The sequence below is a fragment of the Amia ocellicauda genome, chromosome 1 (assembly GCF_036373705.1).
Source record: "Amia ocellicauda isolate fAmiCal2 chromosome 1, fAmiCal2.hap1, whole genome shotgun sequence".
NCBI classification, from domain to species: domain Eukaryota; kingdom Metazoa; phylum Chordata; class Actinopteri; order Amiiformes; family Amiidae; genus Amia; species Amia ocellicauda.
In genome coordinates this window covers 5,894,808-5,910,267 of record NC_089850.1, presented here as the reverse complement: position 1 = coordinate 5,910,267, position 15,460 = coordinate 5,894,808, and the positions used below count along the sequence as shown (strand labels likewise).

The 15,460-nt window shown below is 37.3% G+C and overlaps 1 protein-coding gene across 2 annotated transcripts in view; it reads left to right on the top strand.

Moving 5' to 3' along the window:
- Window positions 1-15,460, top strand: part of snx17 (sorting nexin 17) — a 49,412-nt gene that overhangs the window by 17,964 nt on the left and 15,988 nt on the right. For both annotated transcript variants that reach the window (XM_066709218.1, XM_066709134.1), the window contains exons 2-4: window positions 6,895-6,969; window positions 10,498-10,615; window positions 12,715-12,779. In XM_066709218.1, coding sequence (XP_066565315.1) covers window positions 6,895-6,969; window positions 10,498-10,615; window positions 12,715-12,779 — 258 coding nt within the window. The remainder of the gene's footprint in view (window positions 1-6,894; window positions 6,970-10,497; window positions 10,616-12,714; window positions 12,780-15,460) is intronic.

Below are 15,460 nucleotides of genomic sequence, written 5' to 3'. Positions count from 1 at the left end.
ACCAAAATCAAGCTCTTTGGCATCAACTCAACTCGCCGTGTTTGGAGGAGGAGGAATGACTCCAAGAACACCATCCCCACCGTCAAACATGGAGGTGGAAACATTATGCTTTGGGGGTGTTTTTCTGCTAAGGGGACAGGACAACTGCACCGCATCAAAGGGACGATGGACGGGGCCATGTACCGTCAAATCTTGGGTGAGAACCTCCTTCCCTCAGCCAGGGCATTGAAAATGGGTCGTGGATGGGTATTCCAGCATGACAATGACCCAAAACACACAGCCAAGGCAACAAAGGAGTGGCTCAAGAAGAAGCACATTAAGGTCCTGGAGTGGCCTAGCCAGTCTCCAGACCTTAATCCCATAGAAAATCTGTGGAGGGAGCTGAAGGTTCGAGTTGCCAAACGTCAGCCTCGAAACCTTAATGACTTGGAGAGGATCTGCAGAGAGGAGTGGGACAAAATCCCTCCTGAGATGTGTGCAAACCTGGTGGCCAACTACAAGAAACGTCTGACCTCTGTGATTGCCAACAAGGGTTTTGCCACCAAGTACTAAGTCGAAGGGGTCAAATACTTATTTCCCTCATTAACATGCAAATCAATGTATAACTTTTTTGAAATGTGTTTTTCTGGATTTTTTTGTTGTTATTCTGTCTCTCACTGTTAAAATACACCTACCACTACAATTATAGACTGATAATTTCTTTGTCAGTGGGCAAACGTACAAAATCAGCAGGGGATCAAATACTTTTTTCGCTCACTGTACAAGTTTATTTACCTGTCTATTTACCTGTCTTTTTCATTCTTGAAATTGGTGGCCTATTTCAGTTTCTTCACTGAGAAAGGAAAAAGACAAAAGAGCAAAATCTAATGTCATACTTACATGATCGAAGCTGCAAGGGCTTTCAAGTGACAGTTGGTACGTTGCACGGGTTTCACACACACAGCACTGTAAATCTGATTGTATTAAGAAGTCAGTGTATTCCCTTTTAATTTGGGCTCAGCACCTGTATCTAACCCAGACACCACCCATTTAGGAAAACCTATCCAAGCAGAAAAATGCAGAAAAACTGCAAATCTGCAGCTAATGTGTCGTAATTTAATTGCCATTCTTCATTTCCTGTCGAGATAATGCAGCAGGCAGGACTCTGATGGAAGCTGCTGACAACAGGGGAATTTGAAGGAAACTGCTGAATTGCTTTAAAAGTTACTTTATTTCCAAATCTTAGAGGCTTAGATAAGAGTAGACTGCAGATGAGTACTAGAAATCTTGGCTTTTCTAGTACAAATAAATGGTGAACATTGCAGAAAATGAAGGAAGTAACAAAATCTCCAGAAAATATGTAACCCTTAGTTAAACCTGTTTCGTTTCCTTATTGTATTTATTTCTTGAAAAAGGAACAACAATCTGGATTTTAGAAGCTCAACCTCAGTAGCCAGTTTTTCAGCAAGCAGTTAAACTAAAATTTTAACTCTCTGAATCACTGGAAAATGTGTGCAAAAAGAAGGTTCTGGTTTTCTAAATAAGCCTCTTTTTGCACCCTGCTATGATTCATAGTCTTGTTGTCTGAGGCACTGTAAAGGTTTTACAGTGATTTTTGTATACTGCATTTATTTTAAGCTGCACTGGATGTGGATCAAACAGTTTTGTATGAAAAGGTAACTATGTGTTAGTGTCTATTGTGCCTAATAAATTCATTTCCTTACGGCCGAATCAATTCCTCTTCCCACCCCTGCTGTTCCAGATGTCAAACCCATAAACTGCTCTTCTGTGGGCTTTGATTCTGTATTTATACACAGTGTTTGGAAATGGTAATCTTGAGGAACCAGTCAGAAAATTACAATAAATAAAACGCACGTCACTACATTCAAATCATGTTACATCGTCAGCCCATCTGCTTTCCGGGTGCTAATGAACCCGTGTCAGAAGAGGCCGTGTGAATGAAGAAAGAGTTTGATGCATTGACCAAGTGACACTTGCTATTAATTATCTCCTAAAGAGGGGGTTGGGTGGCTTATTAAGCCCTGTTTAAGGATGTATTTAAATGTTTTGAAAGATTGCCTGTCCGATGCTGCACTTGTCATCAAGGTTGAGAAGAATGAATGATGTTATTGTATGGTGGTGTTTTAAATGCACAATCACACACACAAACATGCAACAAAGCAGGGAATTTGCAGCATCTCTCTTGTGGTTAAATTGGTTGTTCTTCAGTTTTCATGTCCTGAACTGATTTTTTTTTTTTTTTTAATTGCCTATATTAAAAAAAGTAATTTGCATCAGATAGGTCTACTATCCAATATATGTTTCATAAAGTCTGTGAGAATATCAGTGTCATCCTTGTATGATGTCACAGCTACAAACAGTAGTAATCTGTATATTTTTGGATTCGGTCACCTTTGAAGGTTTACACATAGTTTTAATAGATTATTGTGCTGGAGAAGAACTGGTAGATGAAAGAAAATAATCAACCACTAATTAATAATTTAAGTATTGTGATTGAATTACATTTCTAAATAATTGTAATTTATTGTACATTGGTTTAGGAAATGATTAAAGTACAAAGCAGCAACATTGTTGTTTGTGTTGATTGTGATGTTGTTCAATTGAAGTCCTAGCGTATTTGGAGCTCGGAAAATAGCCTTGGAAATATTTGATGAGTTAAACTGACTGTGAAAGAATAAAATCGATCTAGAGGGTTCATGCTTTTCATTCAATAACATTTTTGAAAAATCTGTAATTATCATACTTTACCAGCACTACTGCTTTCAGGAAGAAATCTGCATAATAACAGCAATACAAATATACATTTCTATAGCACTTCTTGTCACCAGGGTGGATTTTCAGGGCCTTTACAACAATGTTCAGGACAAATGCGGCTTACAGCCAGACCTTGGTTTTACAACACCTTCACACAAGACCATTCCTGAAGTGCAAGGGATGTATAGAGTTGTAGGACTACAGGGACAACATTATCCTTACAAGCTCGTATAGCTCAATAGAATCTTCCAAATTAGGACTGAAATGTGTTTCAGACTTCTGGTCTTTATTTACTGTGATTTAGTCATGTGTTTTATCTGGACGAAAGCATAATGGCAGAGAAAGACGCATTCAGACCAGACACAAAGCTGTGAACTGAAATTAGGTAAACATTATTTTACTGTACTTATAAGGTGAGTTTATATGTATATTTTATATGCTTTTAATTTTTAGTACTACACTACCACATGCATTTAAAGGGATGAACAAGTCATTCAGACCAATGCTGATGTTCTATAAATATAATTACACCAAATGACTCAAGGCAAAGGGAAAATCCCTTATTCTGCATTTTGTTTAGTCAAGCCCAGGCACATATCCAAGCCACAGCACTCAAAACAATAGGAGTCATATAATTTTGATATGATTTTTATTATTCCAATCTAACACCGTACTGGTTGTGGTTTAAGGCTTTGAAGTTGTGAGTGTTAGGTACATGACACTGCTGACTGGACTCCAGAAAACTTACTGAAAAGGCAGCATTATTCTGGAAACCAAAATAAAATTAGCTGTGATGGAGAAATATTTATGTTCCTTTTGCAAGCATGTAACTCCACATCTTGGCTGCGTTTGTTGGCAGTTTCACAAGGCAAACAGTGGCTGTTATTTTAAACACTTGTTGGAAACATTGTGTTTCTGTTTTATAGCGCAGATGAGATTTCAGGAAATCTTAAGGCTGATAACTTTCTTGGTAAGCAAAAGTATCCAAGCAGACACTTGGTAGCTGCACAAGCTGATAACGTCTTTGATATGCTGGTTTTTGTTGATCTTGTATGTATTAATGTCTTTTAAAAATAAAGTCCATGTGGTGCTGTTTTAAAGGGCTAAACACTAGTGATAACACCAAATATGTATCTGGAAGGTAAAAGCAATATTACAATCTTAATAGTGTGCAGTGCATGGAGTTGCTGACTTTCATACGAGACATCATAAACTCAAAAAGCCAGATATCAGGAAGATATTTTGTCAAAATGCTATTCAGACCCCGAAAATAATAATAGTAGTACATTGAAACCATTAATTCAAGTCGGATAAATGTGAAGTCTTTTGATTTTTAACACTTTTTCTTTCATAGAAATATTGTTATGTAAAATAATTGAAGTATGGCAAAATCTTCATTAGATTTTTGTTGACATTAAATGGCACTAAACTAGGGCTGTGCGATATGACGATATATATCGTATGACGATAGAAAAACGTCTATCGTTTCATATTATGCTCTCGTTTATATCGTGGTGTCGCAAATCGCACTCTTTACGGCAGTATTTTTCGTCATTAGGTCGCTTTGCGTTCTCCCCGGTTCTTCCACACGTGTCGGATGCGGCAAGAAATGAGCAGCAGAAACACAGACAGACATGAGGGACCTGACGCACAATAACCTACACAACCAAGAGATACTTTAATGCGCAAGCGCACACGGTCCGTCCCGCTCTCATCGCCGGGCTGAACTCGATCTGCAAGCAGCACCCCCCACCCCCGCTAATTTAGACTGATATAATGTGTATAAAATTAAAGAATAAAAGTTTGTTTGCATTTTAATAAATTGGAAAGCAATGCAAACAGATGCAGAAAGTTTAATTAGATGGTGAAGTGGTATAACAGCTTTTATTATTATTATTATTATTATTATTATTATTATTATTATTATTATTATTATTATTATTAATAATAATAATAATAATAATAATATAACTATTTAGTATTAACACGTGCTGTACCGGTAAGTAGAATCGAAACGCGACAGTCAGGGAAGAAATGTCCCTGAGATGTTAATGCGCCCCTGTAAACCCGGCTGTGGTAAATATAACTGAATCTGTACCATTTTACAGCGCATGTGTTGCTTGATTACTATTACTTGTGTTATGTGACAGTAAATCATGTGTATATGTATGTATGTGTGTGTGTATGTGTATGTGTATGTATATATATATATATATATATATATAAAATCCCATAACATAACACACATAATAGTAATCACACACCACTTGCACTGTTATATATTGCATTCTGCATATATTTACCATGACAGCCTGCATGTAGTATTTGTTAGTTTTGCATATTTAATGATTAAATAAAGAATTGTTGTTTAAATGTCTTTGGTCTTATTTTGTAGCTTGATTGGATAAAAACAAGGTACATCGAGGTATATATCGTGTATGGTCCCAAAATATCGAGATACCATTTTTAAGTCATATCGCCCAGCCCTACACTAAACAAACATCTGCTTTTTACTGGGAAGAAATTGTCACCATTGAGCTCGATGTGGCAGGACTCGAGCATTCCCCTTCTGTGTGCAGTAATTGTATGCTGTGCACGGCTCATACAGCGCAGTAATGACCGGTCTAATGCTCCACAGCCAGCTGTGTCCTTTTCCTGTTCGCTTTTGCATTCCTTTTCTTTTTTTTACTAGTGCAGTGGAGATTTTTATTTTATTTCCTCCCCACCTTCTGTACATTGTGTTTTCACACTGGTTTGTTTATCAGCAACAGCACGGTGGCCGTCTCATGTCTCGGCAGCAATATAACATCCCATTATTGCCTTGCAATATGGAGCTTTGGGCTTAGCCAAAGCTAAAACTTTTATTAAGCCAGCCTGCCACTTTTCACTCATTTATATTCTGCACACCACAGTCTATCGCCAATTTGGTGAGAAGGGTGCAAATTAATGTTGAGGACAGCAATTGTGTTTGTTTGTTTGAAAACAGGAAGGGCAGGGCTTTGGAGTTTCCGAGTCTTTTGTGCATTGGAGGCAAAGTGTATTCCGGACCATGTTGTGAGAGCATGCTGTCTTATTTTGAAAAGAATCTGATTCAAAAACTTAATCCTTTTAAATCCGATCCCCAAAGACGGTCTTTCAAATTAGCCCATGTTTTTTTATTTAATTCTATTTTTTTTTCCTTTCATGTTTCCCCCTCTCCGGCAAATCACAGCACACAAACAGTCAATAGTAAATAGGAGTACAAACTGAATTCACCTTCAATGTGATTCAGCCTTAATTTTCTCTGTCAGTCTGTGGTCTGGCGAGGTCGAAGGGAAAATGCAGTGATTGATGGCAGTGCCTTAGTGTGAAGAATCTGAATCTAGATGTGTGAATTGCATAATTTGTAAAAGTACAGCAGAAAATGGACAAGTTATCACTATCACCTTCAAGATTATGATTTCTGTATCGGACATGTGAGAGCAAAAAGTGTTTATTGGTGTCAATTTTAGAATGCATTAGGATATCTTATTGCTGTTTTTTATTGCAATCATAACGCAGTAACTTATCTACATCTCTCTGATTTTGACATCAATAGTTTTATCATTTGGTTTAAGTTCTTCGATTATTTATTAATGCAAAGGAATAAAGCTTCTTCCGTTCAGCTGCTGTATTTCTGTGGTTTAGGAATAGAAACACCATGTCGGCTGATCTGTATACCTTCTGAAGCACTGCCTGTATGATCCGATCTTTGCTCATGTGCCTTTCCTTCCGGTGTTCGATGGGGACCATTAACACATGCTTGTGAGAAAGCAAAGTGAAAGTCTTTCAAGTTGTTGAATAAATTAACATAATGTTTACCTTTAAAGATTAATGATCCAGTGGGGGTAGAGTTTAGATGTTTGAGTGCATCACTTTGTTTTACATTGAAAGACACTGAGGGAATCCAGAGTGTAGCAAATATTGTCCATCATCTTAAGCAGGTCTCCATGCCCGTCCAGATACATTACGCCCTGAGCTGTATGTCAGGAATGCCGGTGATCTGCAGCTCTAAGGGGCCACAATGGGATTGAAAGCTCATAATTAAACTTTGCTGTCGAATCATTCCTTGTTGTTTGTGTGCAGTTTTGTCCTCATGGCTCTTCTGTTCCTCTTTCCTAGGCCTATAATATCCATGTGAACGGCGTGCTGCACTGTCGAGTCCGATACAGCCAGCTGCTGGGCCTACATGAACAGGTAACAGAGATGCACACATTCGCAAGAGTACAGTTACAGCCTGTTTCTCAATTAAATTGTGGAGATCTGATGTATCAAGCATAATTTCCTGCAATTAAAGGAACACTCTTTAAACTACCAGGTGTTACAGAGCAATACTCCTGTTAAGAGTAATGATCTATTCATTGAGTGTCCCTGTGTGTAATTCTTTGAGTGGGGAAGCATTGCTGAGAGTAAATCCCTTTAATTGAGTAGTTTTTAAGTATAGATCTGTATCTTTTCTTTCAGTAGGTATATGGGCAAGTGTTTGGAAAAGGACGAAGCCTATACATAATTAAAGAATAGACTCCACACCATATTTTACTGCTGCTGTTTAGGGGCTGAATCAAATGAGGAGAAATTACACTTCTGGGCTTACACAGTGTTATGTTCATAAATAGGACATTCAAGAACAATCTATAGCTTTTTAGCTTATTTAATTTTATTGTAAAACATGCACAAAATTATTTAAATAATATATAAATGGGATCGATATAGGCAGATAATGATATGTGTTTATCGATCCCCTGCTGGATGAAGGCCTCCCCCAGACGTTTCCACTTGTTTTGATGTGGAGCACCTCTTTTCCAGGTCACACCAGCAAATCTTCCAGTTTCATTGTCACATCTTTTATGTGGTCGTCTTCTAGGTCTTTTCTCATCTCTTGGGATCCATTCTACAGCTTATTTTGTCCATCTTTGGTCTTTCAAAGATGTCACAGTTTTATTTACTTTCAGATACATTTGTTTTGTTTTCTGTCTCTTCTTGTTATTCCAAGAATATATCTTTCTGTGCTGCTTTGCGTTCTTTCCAGTTTTTGTATATATTTTTTCAGGTTTCCAGGTTTCAGAGCCATAAGCACTGGTAGTATTCATTGATCAAATAGTTTATCTTCTAGCAAGTGGGAGGATTGCCATTAAATAGTGTAATTTCTTCCAAATGCACTCCATCCCACTCTTCTTTCGATTTGAAATCTGCATTGATTTGCTGTCCAGGTTAGACCTAACCTTTTGACTTCTTGAAGTATCTTGTTGAACAGTGTAAACATACAACTTGATTTTTTATTTTATTTTACTGTGTTTTACAAGCAACACATTAGTTTACAAAAGTTGACCAGAATACTATAAAAGTATGAAATAAAATAAATACTTTAGTATGAAATAAATAATTATTTGATTGTTTTATATAGATATGATTTGGATCAAGCCAAATTGTGTGTTGTACGAGAGGGGCATGAAACCTTCATTTCTTAATAAATAGTGGTAGAGCCTTCCGCTTTTTGGCTTCCCTGACCAATGTTTTATGCAGTTCATTTAAGATAGACATTACATTTTTTAACACTTTTTGCACTTCAACTTTCTCCACTTATCAAGATTAGCCTAATTTCTCTTTAAATATTCTATAGTTTGACAATGCCTATTTTTATATCACCCACAGTTTAAAGAGGAACTAGAATTTAGAAACTGCATATAGTCTATGTGAAACCTACATGCTTTTCTGTCTGTAATTAAGCTAATTTGAAGATTGTGATAGAGAAGAACATAATCATCATAATATTATGTAATGCTGTAACCACCGGTGACAATTTGAGCATTGTTAAAGATTGGAACAGTAATTCTCCACCCTGCCCTTTAGCATTGTGTTTAACCAATGGACAGTGCCAATTTGGATGTGGGCTCAGTGGTTCAAAGGCACACTGCCAACACCCCAGTGTGTCAGACAGCCTCTTCCTGTCTGGCAGCAGGTGTTGCAAGCTCCAGCATGCAGGGAAATATGGCTGATCTCAACACGCTTCCACCTTCCCTTACCAGATGGTGGCTCTGCAGGGCTTGTAGTAGCAACTTACCCCAGCTACTTCTCACCCCTTCATGTCCACAAAACATGGAACAGCGAGAGTCTTCCCTGTGAAGCCTTGCAACTCACTTGCTTCATACACACTGGTGGCCTCTGTAGAGCACACCGCATTGACAGCCTTACTGAAATGTACTGGAGAATACTTTGACCAAAACCTAATGTTTTGTGTTGTGTAAGTGTTAACAATTTCAAAAGTGCAAGTGCAATGCAAGGGATTAGCACTCCTACTTGTCATGCATCACAGCTATACACGCATCTTACCACCTCCTTGTTTCACTGTAAGTATGACAACATTTTCACAATATGCCACCCAGATCTCTTCTCACTTTTTTTGTTTGTTGTTTTGGTTCAGTATCCCCCACTCAGCACACTGGTTCGCTTCATGGAGGTATTCTTTTGTTTTTCTTTTGGTGGAGACAGATTTGATGTGGAATTTAAATGAGCAACAAGCTGATTACTGGTTAGGAAAGGATAGGTCAGTCTTTTAGTTTTTCCTCTTCAACTTCTGGCCTCTTGTTTGTATAGCATTTTTTGTTTCTCTTGATAGTATTCTGAACTCCATGACTTTTCATACAAGGTCCCTCCTAAAATGCATTTCCATTTGAAAGGTAGGTAGGGATAAGTGGTCACTGTGTTTGACATCACGGTAAGTCCCTTTACGTACGCTCCTCTTCTACCCTCTTTGAGCTTCTCCATTAAAACAGGCTTGGCTCAGATCGTTGCGCGTCTCGTCTCGATTCGTTCTGAAAGCTGACGTCAGCCCTTTGAGTGAGAAGGAAATGCATCCATTAAACACACAATGGTTTCAAGAGGGTCAGAGAGGGACATGCCAGAGGAAGACAACCATTGTTACATTATTAAAATGAAACTGATAATGAATATGTGCGTCAGCCACATTATAAATATTTGTCTTTCTTTATAAGTTTCGTCCAGAAGACTCCAGTCTGTGCATTTGTGAAACTAAAGATGGATATATTTTTGGATGTGCATATGCTTTGTTCTTTAAACATGGCCTTATTCTCCTCTGGCATAATGCTTGCAGTGGCCAGTGAGCCCCTTCCAAAGAAGATTTATGTATCACAGAGTCCTATTACAATTACAGGATTGAAATAACACGTGCAGTGCTGCTCTGTTTATTTAAAAAGCAGAAAAACAATCACCATTGCTGGAATCATATCTGCTGTCTGCTAAATGTTAAATACATTGCCATGGCCTTTTGCACCTAATTAAGATGCTGCAGGAGGCCTGTTTTCTGTCATTGTCTCTTGATAACAGTGCTAGAAGCTGCACACTCATTGTTTATGCTGACTGGAAGAGGAGCATTCTGGGAAAGCATGTTTATTAGCATGTGGCAAATATTGGCGAGGATTTAATATTTTGCTTATGTTACAGAGTCTGTGGTCAACGGTTCAGATCACTTAAATATTGCTCTCAATAAGTGATTCATAGATAAATTCAGCATGATATTGTGATATATTTACTGTTCTCTACTATTAAATCACCTTTTAGATGCATTTAGAATTGCTGTAACTTTTTTGTTTTTGCATTTAACTTGAGATGTAGTTAAAATATAAAAGGTTTGAAAGTTGCAAAATATGGTTTTGATAGCATTGTAGTGAACGAATATCCTTTCATCCTTTTATATCTGTTTTTCAGTTAAGGAAAGAGTATGGGAACAATGTTGTCCCCACATTCCCTCCCAAGAAGATTTTCACGCTCACGCCAGCAGAAGTGGAGCAGCGGCGGGAGCAGCTGGAGAAATACATGCAGGCTGGTGAGTGGCAACTGGTCTCCGGGCAACAAGCTCAAGTGTGATCAAATCAGTGTCACTTCTTTAAAAGAAACAAAAGATCAATACTCTCACTTCTCAACATGAACACACTGAACAATCTGCATCGACAGTCAACATTGTGTATTGGTTGATATCCACAGGGTTAAGATATATATTCTCTGAATGGGTGTTAAATGAGACTTTGTGCTGACAAAGTATTTTAGCAAATCTACTTTAAGCCTTTGCCACAGAGAACAAAAACAATGGCATCCTTCAACAGTCATTGCTAAGTTTATTTGACCTCCCGAGGAAATGGCATTCTGGAGGACAAAATAAGCTTTATTGGTTATGTGTAAATAATATGCTGGGATCTTTCAGCCCTTCATTTAGGAACATCATGGATCAACACTATGTGTATTGTGTCTTCATATGACCATTTCCTCATTCAAGACCAGAATGTGGAAAACAAATCAATACCATCTTTTAATCTGTTTTAAATGGTAAAATAGTGTTTTGTGTGTGTCTGTGACATTGTCAAAGCACACAATTGTGCCATGCCATAAAGCTGGGATTCAAAAAGCACAGTGATAAGACCATTTCAATGTTTTAACTCTTAGGCCTGTTATCAAAAGCAATGCAGCTCGTTTGGGCCATAGGGAGCTTACACCCACTTACACATTGTTTCTGGCAAGAACGCTTGTCCCATTCCTTTAGGAATATATTTGTTATTCTACACTAGTGTTTTCTGTTGTAATGAACTAGGGCCCCTTTAATGCAAATTCATTCTGACAGATATTCATTCTGCATATTCTTACTAATGGGAGTACAAGTCAAATGAAAAACTGAAGAATCAAAGCTGCTACTAAATCATGTATGTTTTCAACCAGTATTGCATTATCTTTAAGGTGTTTTTGTTGCATTATCTTAAACTGTTAATTTAATAGTTTGCTCTCTGTTCCTGTTATTATCCATTTGGGTGGATTTAGTGGTGACTGTTCTGTCTGGATCCAGCTTGAAAACAGCAATACCGAATTCCAGCAGGAGTGGCGTTTGCCCGGATTCTCATCATCCATCAAGAGAACACAACTTTCAGCCGCAACTTTTTCTGTATTTCAGAGAGGAAAATGCATGAATGGAGCACATCCTTGTTTCACAGCATCAAGAGTGTGTATCCTGGTTTCAGACACACAGTGACCAACATTGTGGTCATCTGGCTGTGCTCGTTTCCGGATGAGACAGAGATGAGGCAGCACTGTGTGCACAGAGCTTTACTTTCTTACAGACGTCCAACTCCACATTCTGACGCCCTGTCTGTTCCCTCTCTTATCGTTCCTCACTGAATGATCTGATACTGAAGTCCCCTCCCAACGATTTGATGATGAATCATGAGAATTCTCAATTCTTTGTAATATCAAATATGTTGCATTATAATGCTAGTTTAATGTTTTTTTTATTTTTTTTAACTAAAGCACTTTCACAGTTGATATAATAATATATGATGCTCATCTGAAAAGCCTGTGCACTTCTGTTGTTTCAGCACAGGAAACAACTGTCTCAGTTTTTGCAAATGTACACCTTCCTAAAAATTTGATATTTTGGTTATACACTGGTTTTGGTAATGGTTAAAGGGTCTAGATTAATTAATTCCTGTTATTTTGTCTTGGGTCTAATTCTTCTTCTTTTTATGGTCTCTTGTTAAAATACTTCTAGTTTCATTTGGGAACTTTATCCACATAGGATGTGGTTTCATATTTGATGTTTAAAATATGAAAAAACAACAACTGTTTACATCATTTCCATATTATACAATTGCTTAAGGTTTGAATTAGTCATGATGTGAATGAATTAATTCAAAATTAAAGACCAAGCTATCTAGTATTTCCATATGCATTAGAAAGACAGATTATTATCCTTGAAGGTGCTTCTTTGTGTGGTCCAAATCCAACGTCTGACAGCAAACACTGCAAATGTGATCCCTAACATTTTTTTATAGAAACTGTTCGAGATTTGTTTGTGCTCTGCCATCTTCACTTGAATGAGACTGACTCATAAGATACTGTTGACTTTCACACTGAAATCTCTGTCTGTTGTTCAACCCACAGTGCGGCAGGACCCTATGCTCGGAGGCAGTGAGACATTCAACAGCTTCCTGAGAAAAGCACAGCAGGTAGGCCAGTCATTTGCCCTTATCAGTGTCACTGAGGTACGAGCAGATGCCAGCAACGGCTGAAAAGAAAAAGGCTCCATCTCCCTGCTGTCAAGCCAGGCTCCAATGGGTTTGGTTAGGGTTGACTGTCCAAAAAGAACCACAGTTAATATAATTTGGTCTATTTCCCACCCACTTCCCCTTCAATCACTGGCTCTGGTCTTGTCTTCTGAAAGGCAGTGACAGTCCACCCTGTGCTTGTTACACAACACTGCATTACTGTAGGTTACTGTGGGCCAGTAACAACTCAGTTGTGTTGAAATTCGACTCAACAATGCAAAGGAACCCCAACAAGGAAAATGGCTCGAGTGTTTGCAATCTCCGCACACAGACAGATTGATTTATGCCATTAATTTCCACAATAATAGGGGTTATTGCCAATCTGGAAGGGAGTGTTATTGGATCTTTGTGATTTAGGCCTAGAAAAAAATGGGACATTTAAAAAGTAAATACAATATTTTGTGTCCGAAGGGATTTTTGTTGTCACCTAAAAACAACAACAACATGTGTTCTTTATTTAAAGCCTTTAATTTTAAATATCTTGGCAATCAGAGCTCCATGATCTAGCTCATTGACATTTTTATTAATAATGTGATTGGCTAAAGCTAATTGAGGGCAAAAAAGTACAATTAAGTTACACGGACTTGCTCTTAGTTCTTAAAATAAGGCTAAAGGTCAACTAATATATAACCTTTTGTATTTGTATTTTATAATAGTATTAATAATATTTCATACAATATACCCTCCCTTTTTTATGATACAATTACCCATTTGTACAGCCGATTCTATGTTAATAAGCAGCAGGAGAAAATAGAACAACTTGTTTTTCTCCCATTTAAGTAATATCTGTGTCCTGTTAAAATACTTGGACACAAAATTATAAGAGGCTACTTGCCAAATACATTGCCAATGGTCTGTAATATTTTTTATTATTGTTTTTCTAATGTTGTGACACGAGCCAGGCGTATAAAGTACGCAAGAACTCTTTGATTTTACTTTTATTGCTCTATCCAGTTTTTTTCCCCTAAATAATGTCAATAATAACTTCATAAATGTGTAGGACATATTCCAATAAAATCCTGATGAATGCTTTAATTTATAGCAAAACCACGTGTATATATTTTATGGCCATTTGCATTAACTGTTTCGAATGCTTTAAGGTGTAATTTAAAAGTGAGATCCAGATGATTTCAGTTATCAATTGAACCTCTGAGACCCAAATCCCCTGCTCCTGATTGCCGCTTCTAATTTTGAATCATATATTTAAAGAGCAGTGCCAAATAAACTAAAATGACCACAAAAGGCACAAATGAACAATGATCACTCCTGGGAGCTTTTCTAATCAATCTCCGCTCAGACCCATTTGTTTAATGTGAAAGCAGATGCAATGGCCTGTAATCAGAAAGTAATCGACCTTGGGTTTGATACTTGGTGGGGCAGTAAGACAGAGCAACGGTGAATACATTTTCTTGTCTTGCTTCATTTAATCAGCAGTGTGAAAATCAAATAACCCCCGGTCCCCTGCATTAGCATGAGAATCAATTTCTGAAACCAAGCATGTTTGGTGAAATGCTTCTGTAATAAATTGAGATTTAATCTCTTAAAAATAATAATAATAATAATAGTAATAATCTAAATTATTTTTTTATTTGCACAGAACCATTCAACTGTGTCCTTGAAATGAAATCATTTGATTGCAGTTCCTGTTCTTTTTAGAATGTTTGATAGAAAATGAATAAACCCAAATGCTTTTGAAGCTGGACTTCTATTCCTTGTACATGTGTATGTAAATATTTTTTGTGGTTCTTTTTTTTTTTTTTCCTTCCCCCTCAAGTCAATAGCATGTAAATTGTACCTTGTGGAATTATGATTGTGCCAAAAGGTTTTGACTTGTTATAGGACAGCATGGCCTTGGTCTCGAGAGTTTTTAGTCTTTCCTCAGTTTTTATCTTACAGCATCAACACAGAAAACATAGATAGAGAACTAAATATAGATTAACTACACAAACCAGTACATTGGATACAGTGATTTTAATCTTCTGACTTAACAGAATTTGACAACAGAATTATGAATTTCATCAATCCAACAAAATGTGCCATTATATCATGCATTATTAACAGCAGTCTCCTGCAGTCTGCGGTTCAAAGCGCACTAGATTAATAAGTGTGCTGTACGAGCCAATTAAACTAAATTGATCCGTATGGCTGGTGTGCAGAAATACAGTTCAGATAGTTGCTCCATGATTTTAACTGAGAGCAGCACTCTACAGTGTGTGTATATAGGACTGGGCATGACACAATGAGATCGATTTGAATTAACTCGCAGGGCATTTAGTTGAAATTGTTAGGATCCCATTTATCGGAAGTAATAGTTTTCAGAAGGCACTGATTTTGTAATAATTTCTACAACAACTGAGAGAGAAGTTGATTTATTTCTGTAGCTGACGTAGCCACTTGATCAGGCTGTCAGGGAGTTTGACAATGCAGCTTTCGTTAAGGTGTCAAGTGAGATCCAGATTATTGCAAGTCCTCATTTTAACCTTTATGAACGAAATCCCCTCCTGAAGGCTACAGTGTGTAACTATATTTTACTTGAAATATTTTTATATTAATTAAGTTTTGCCTTTATTTGATGTGAGGAG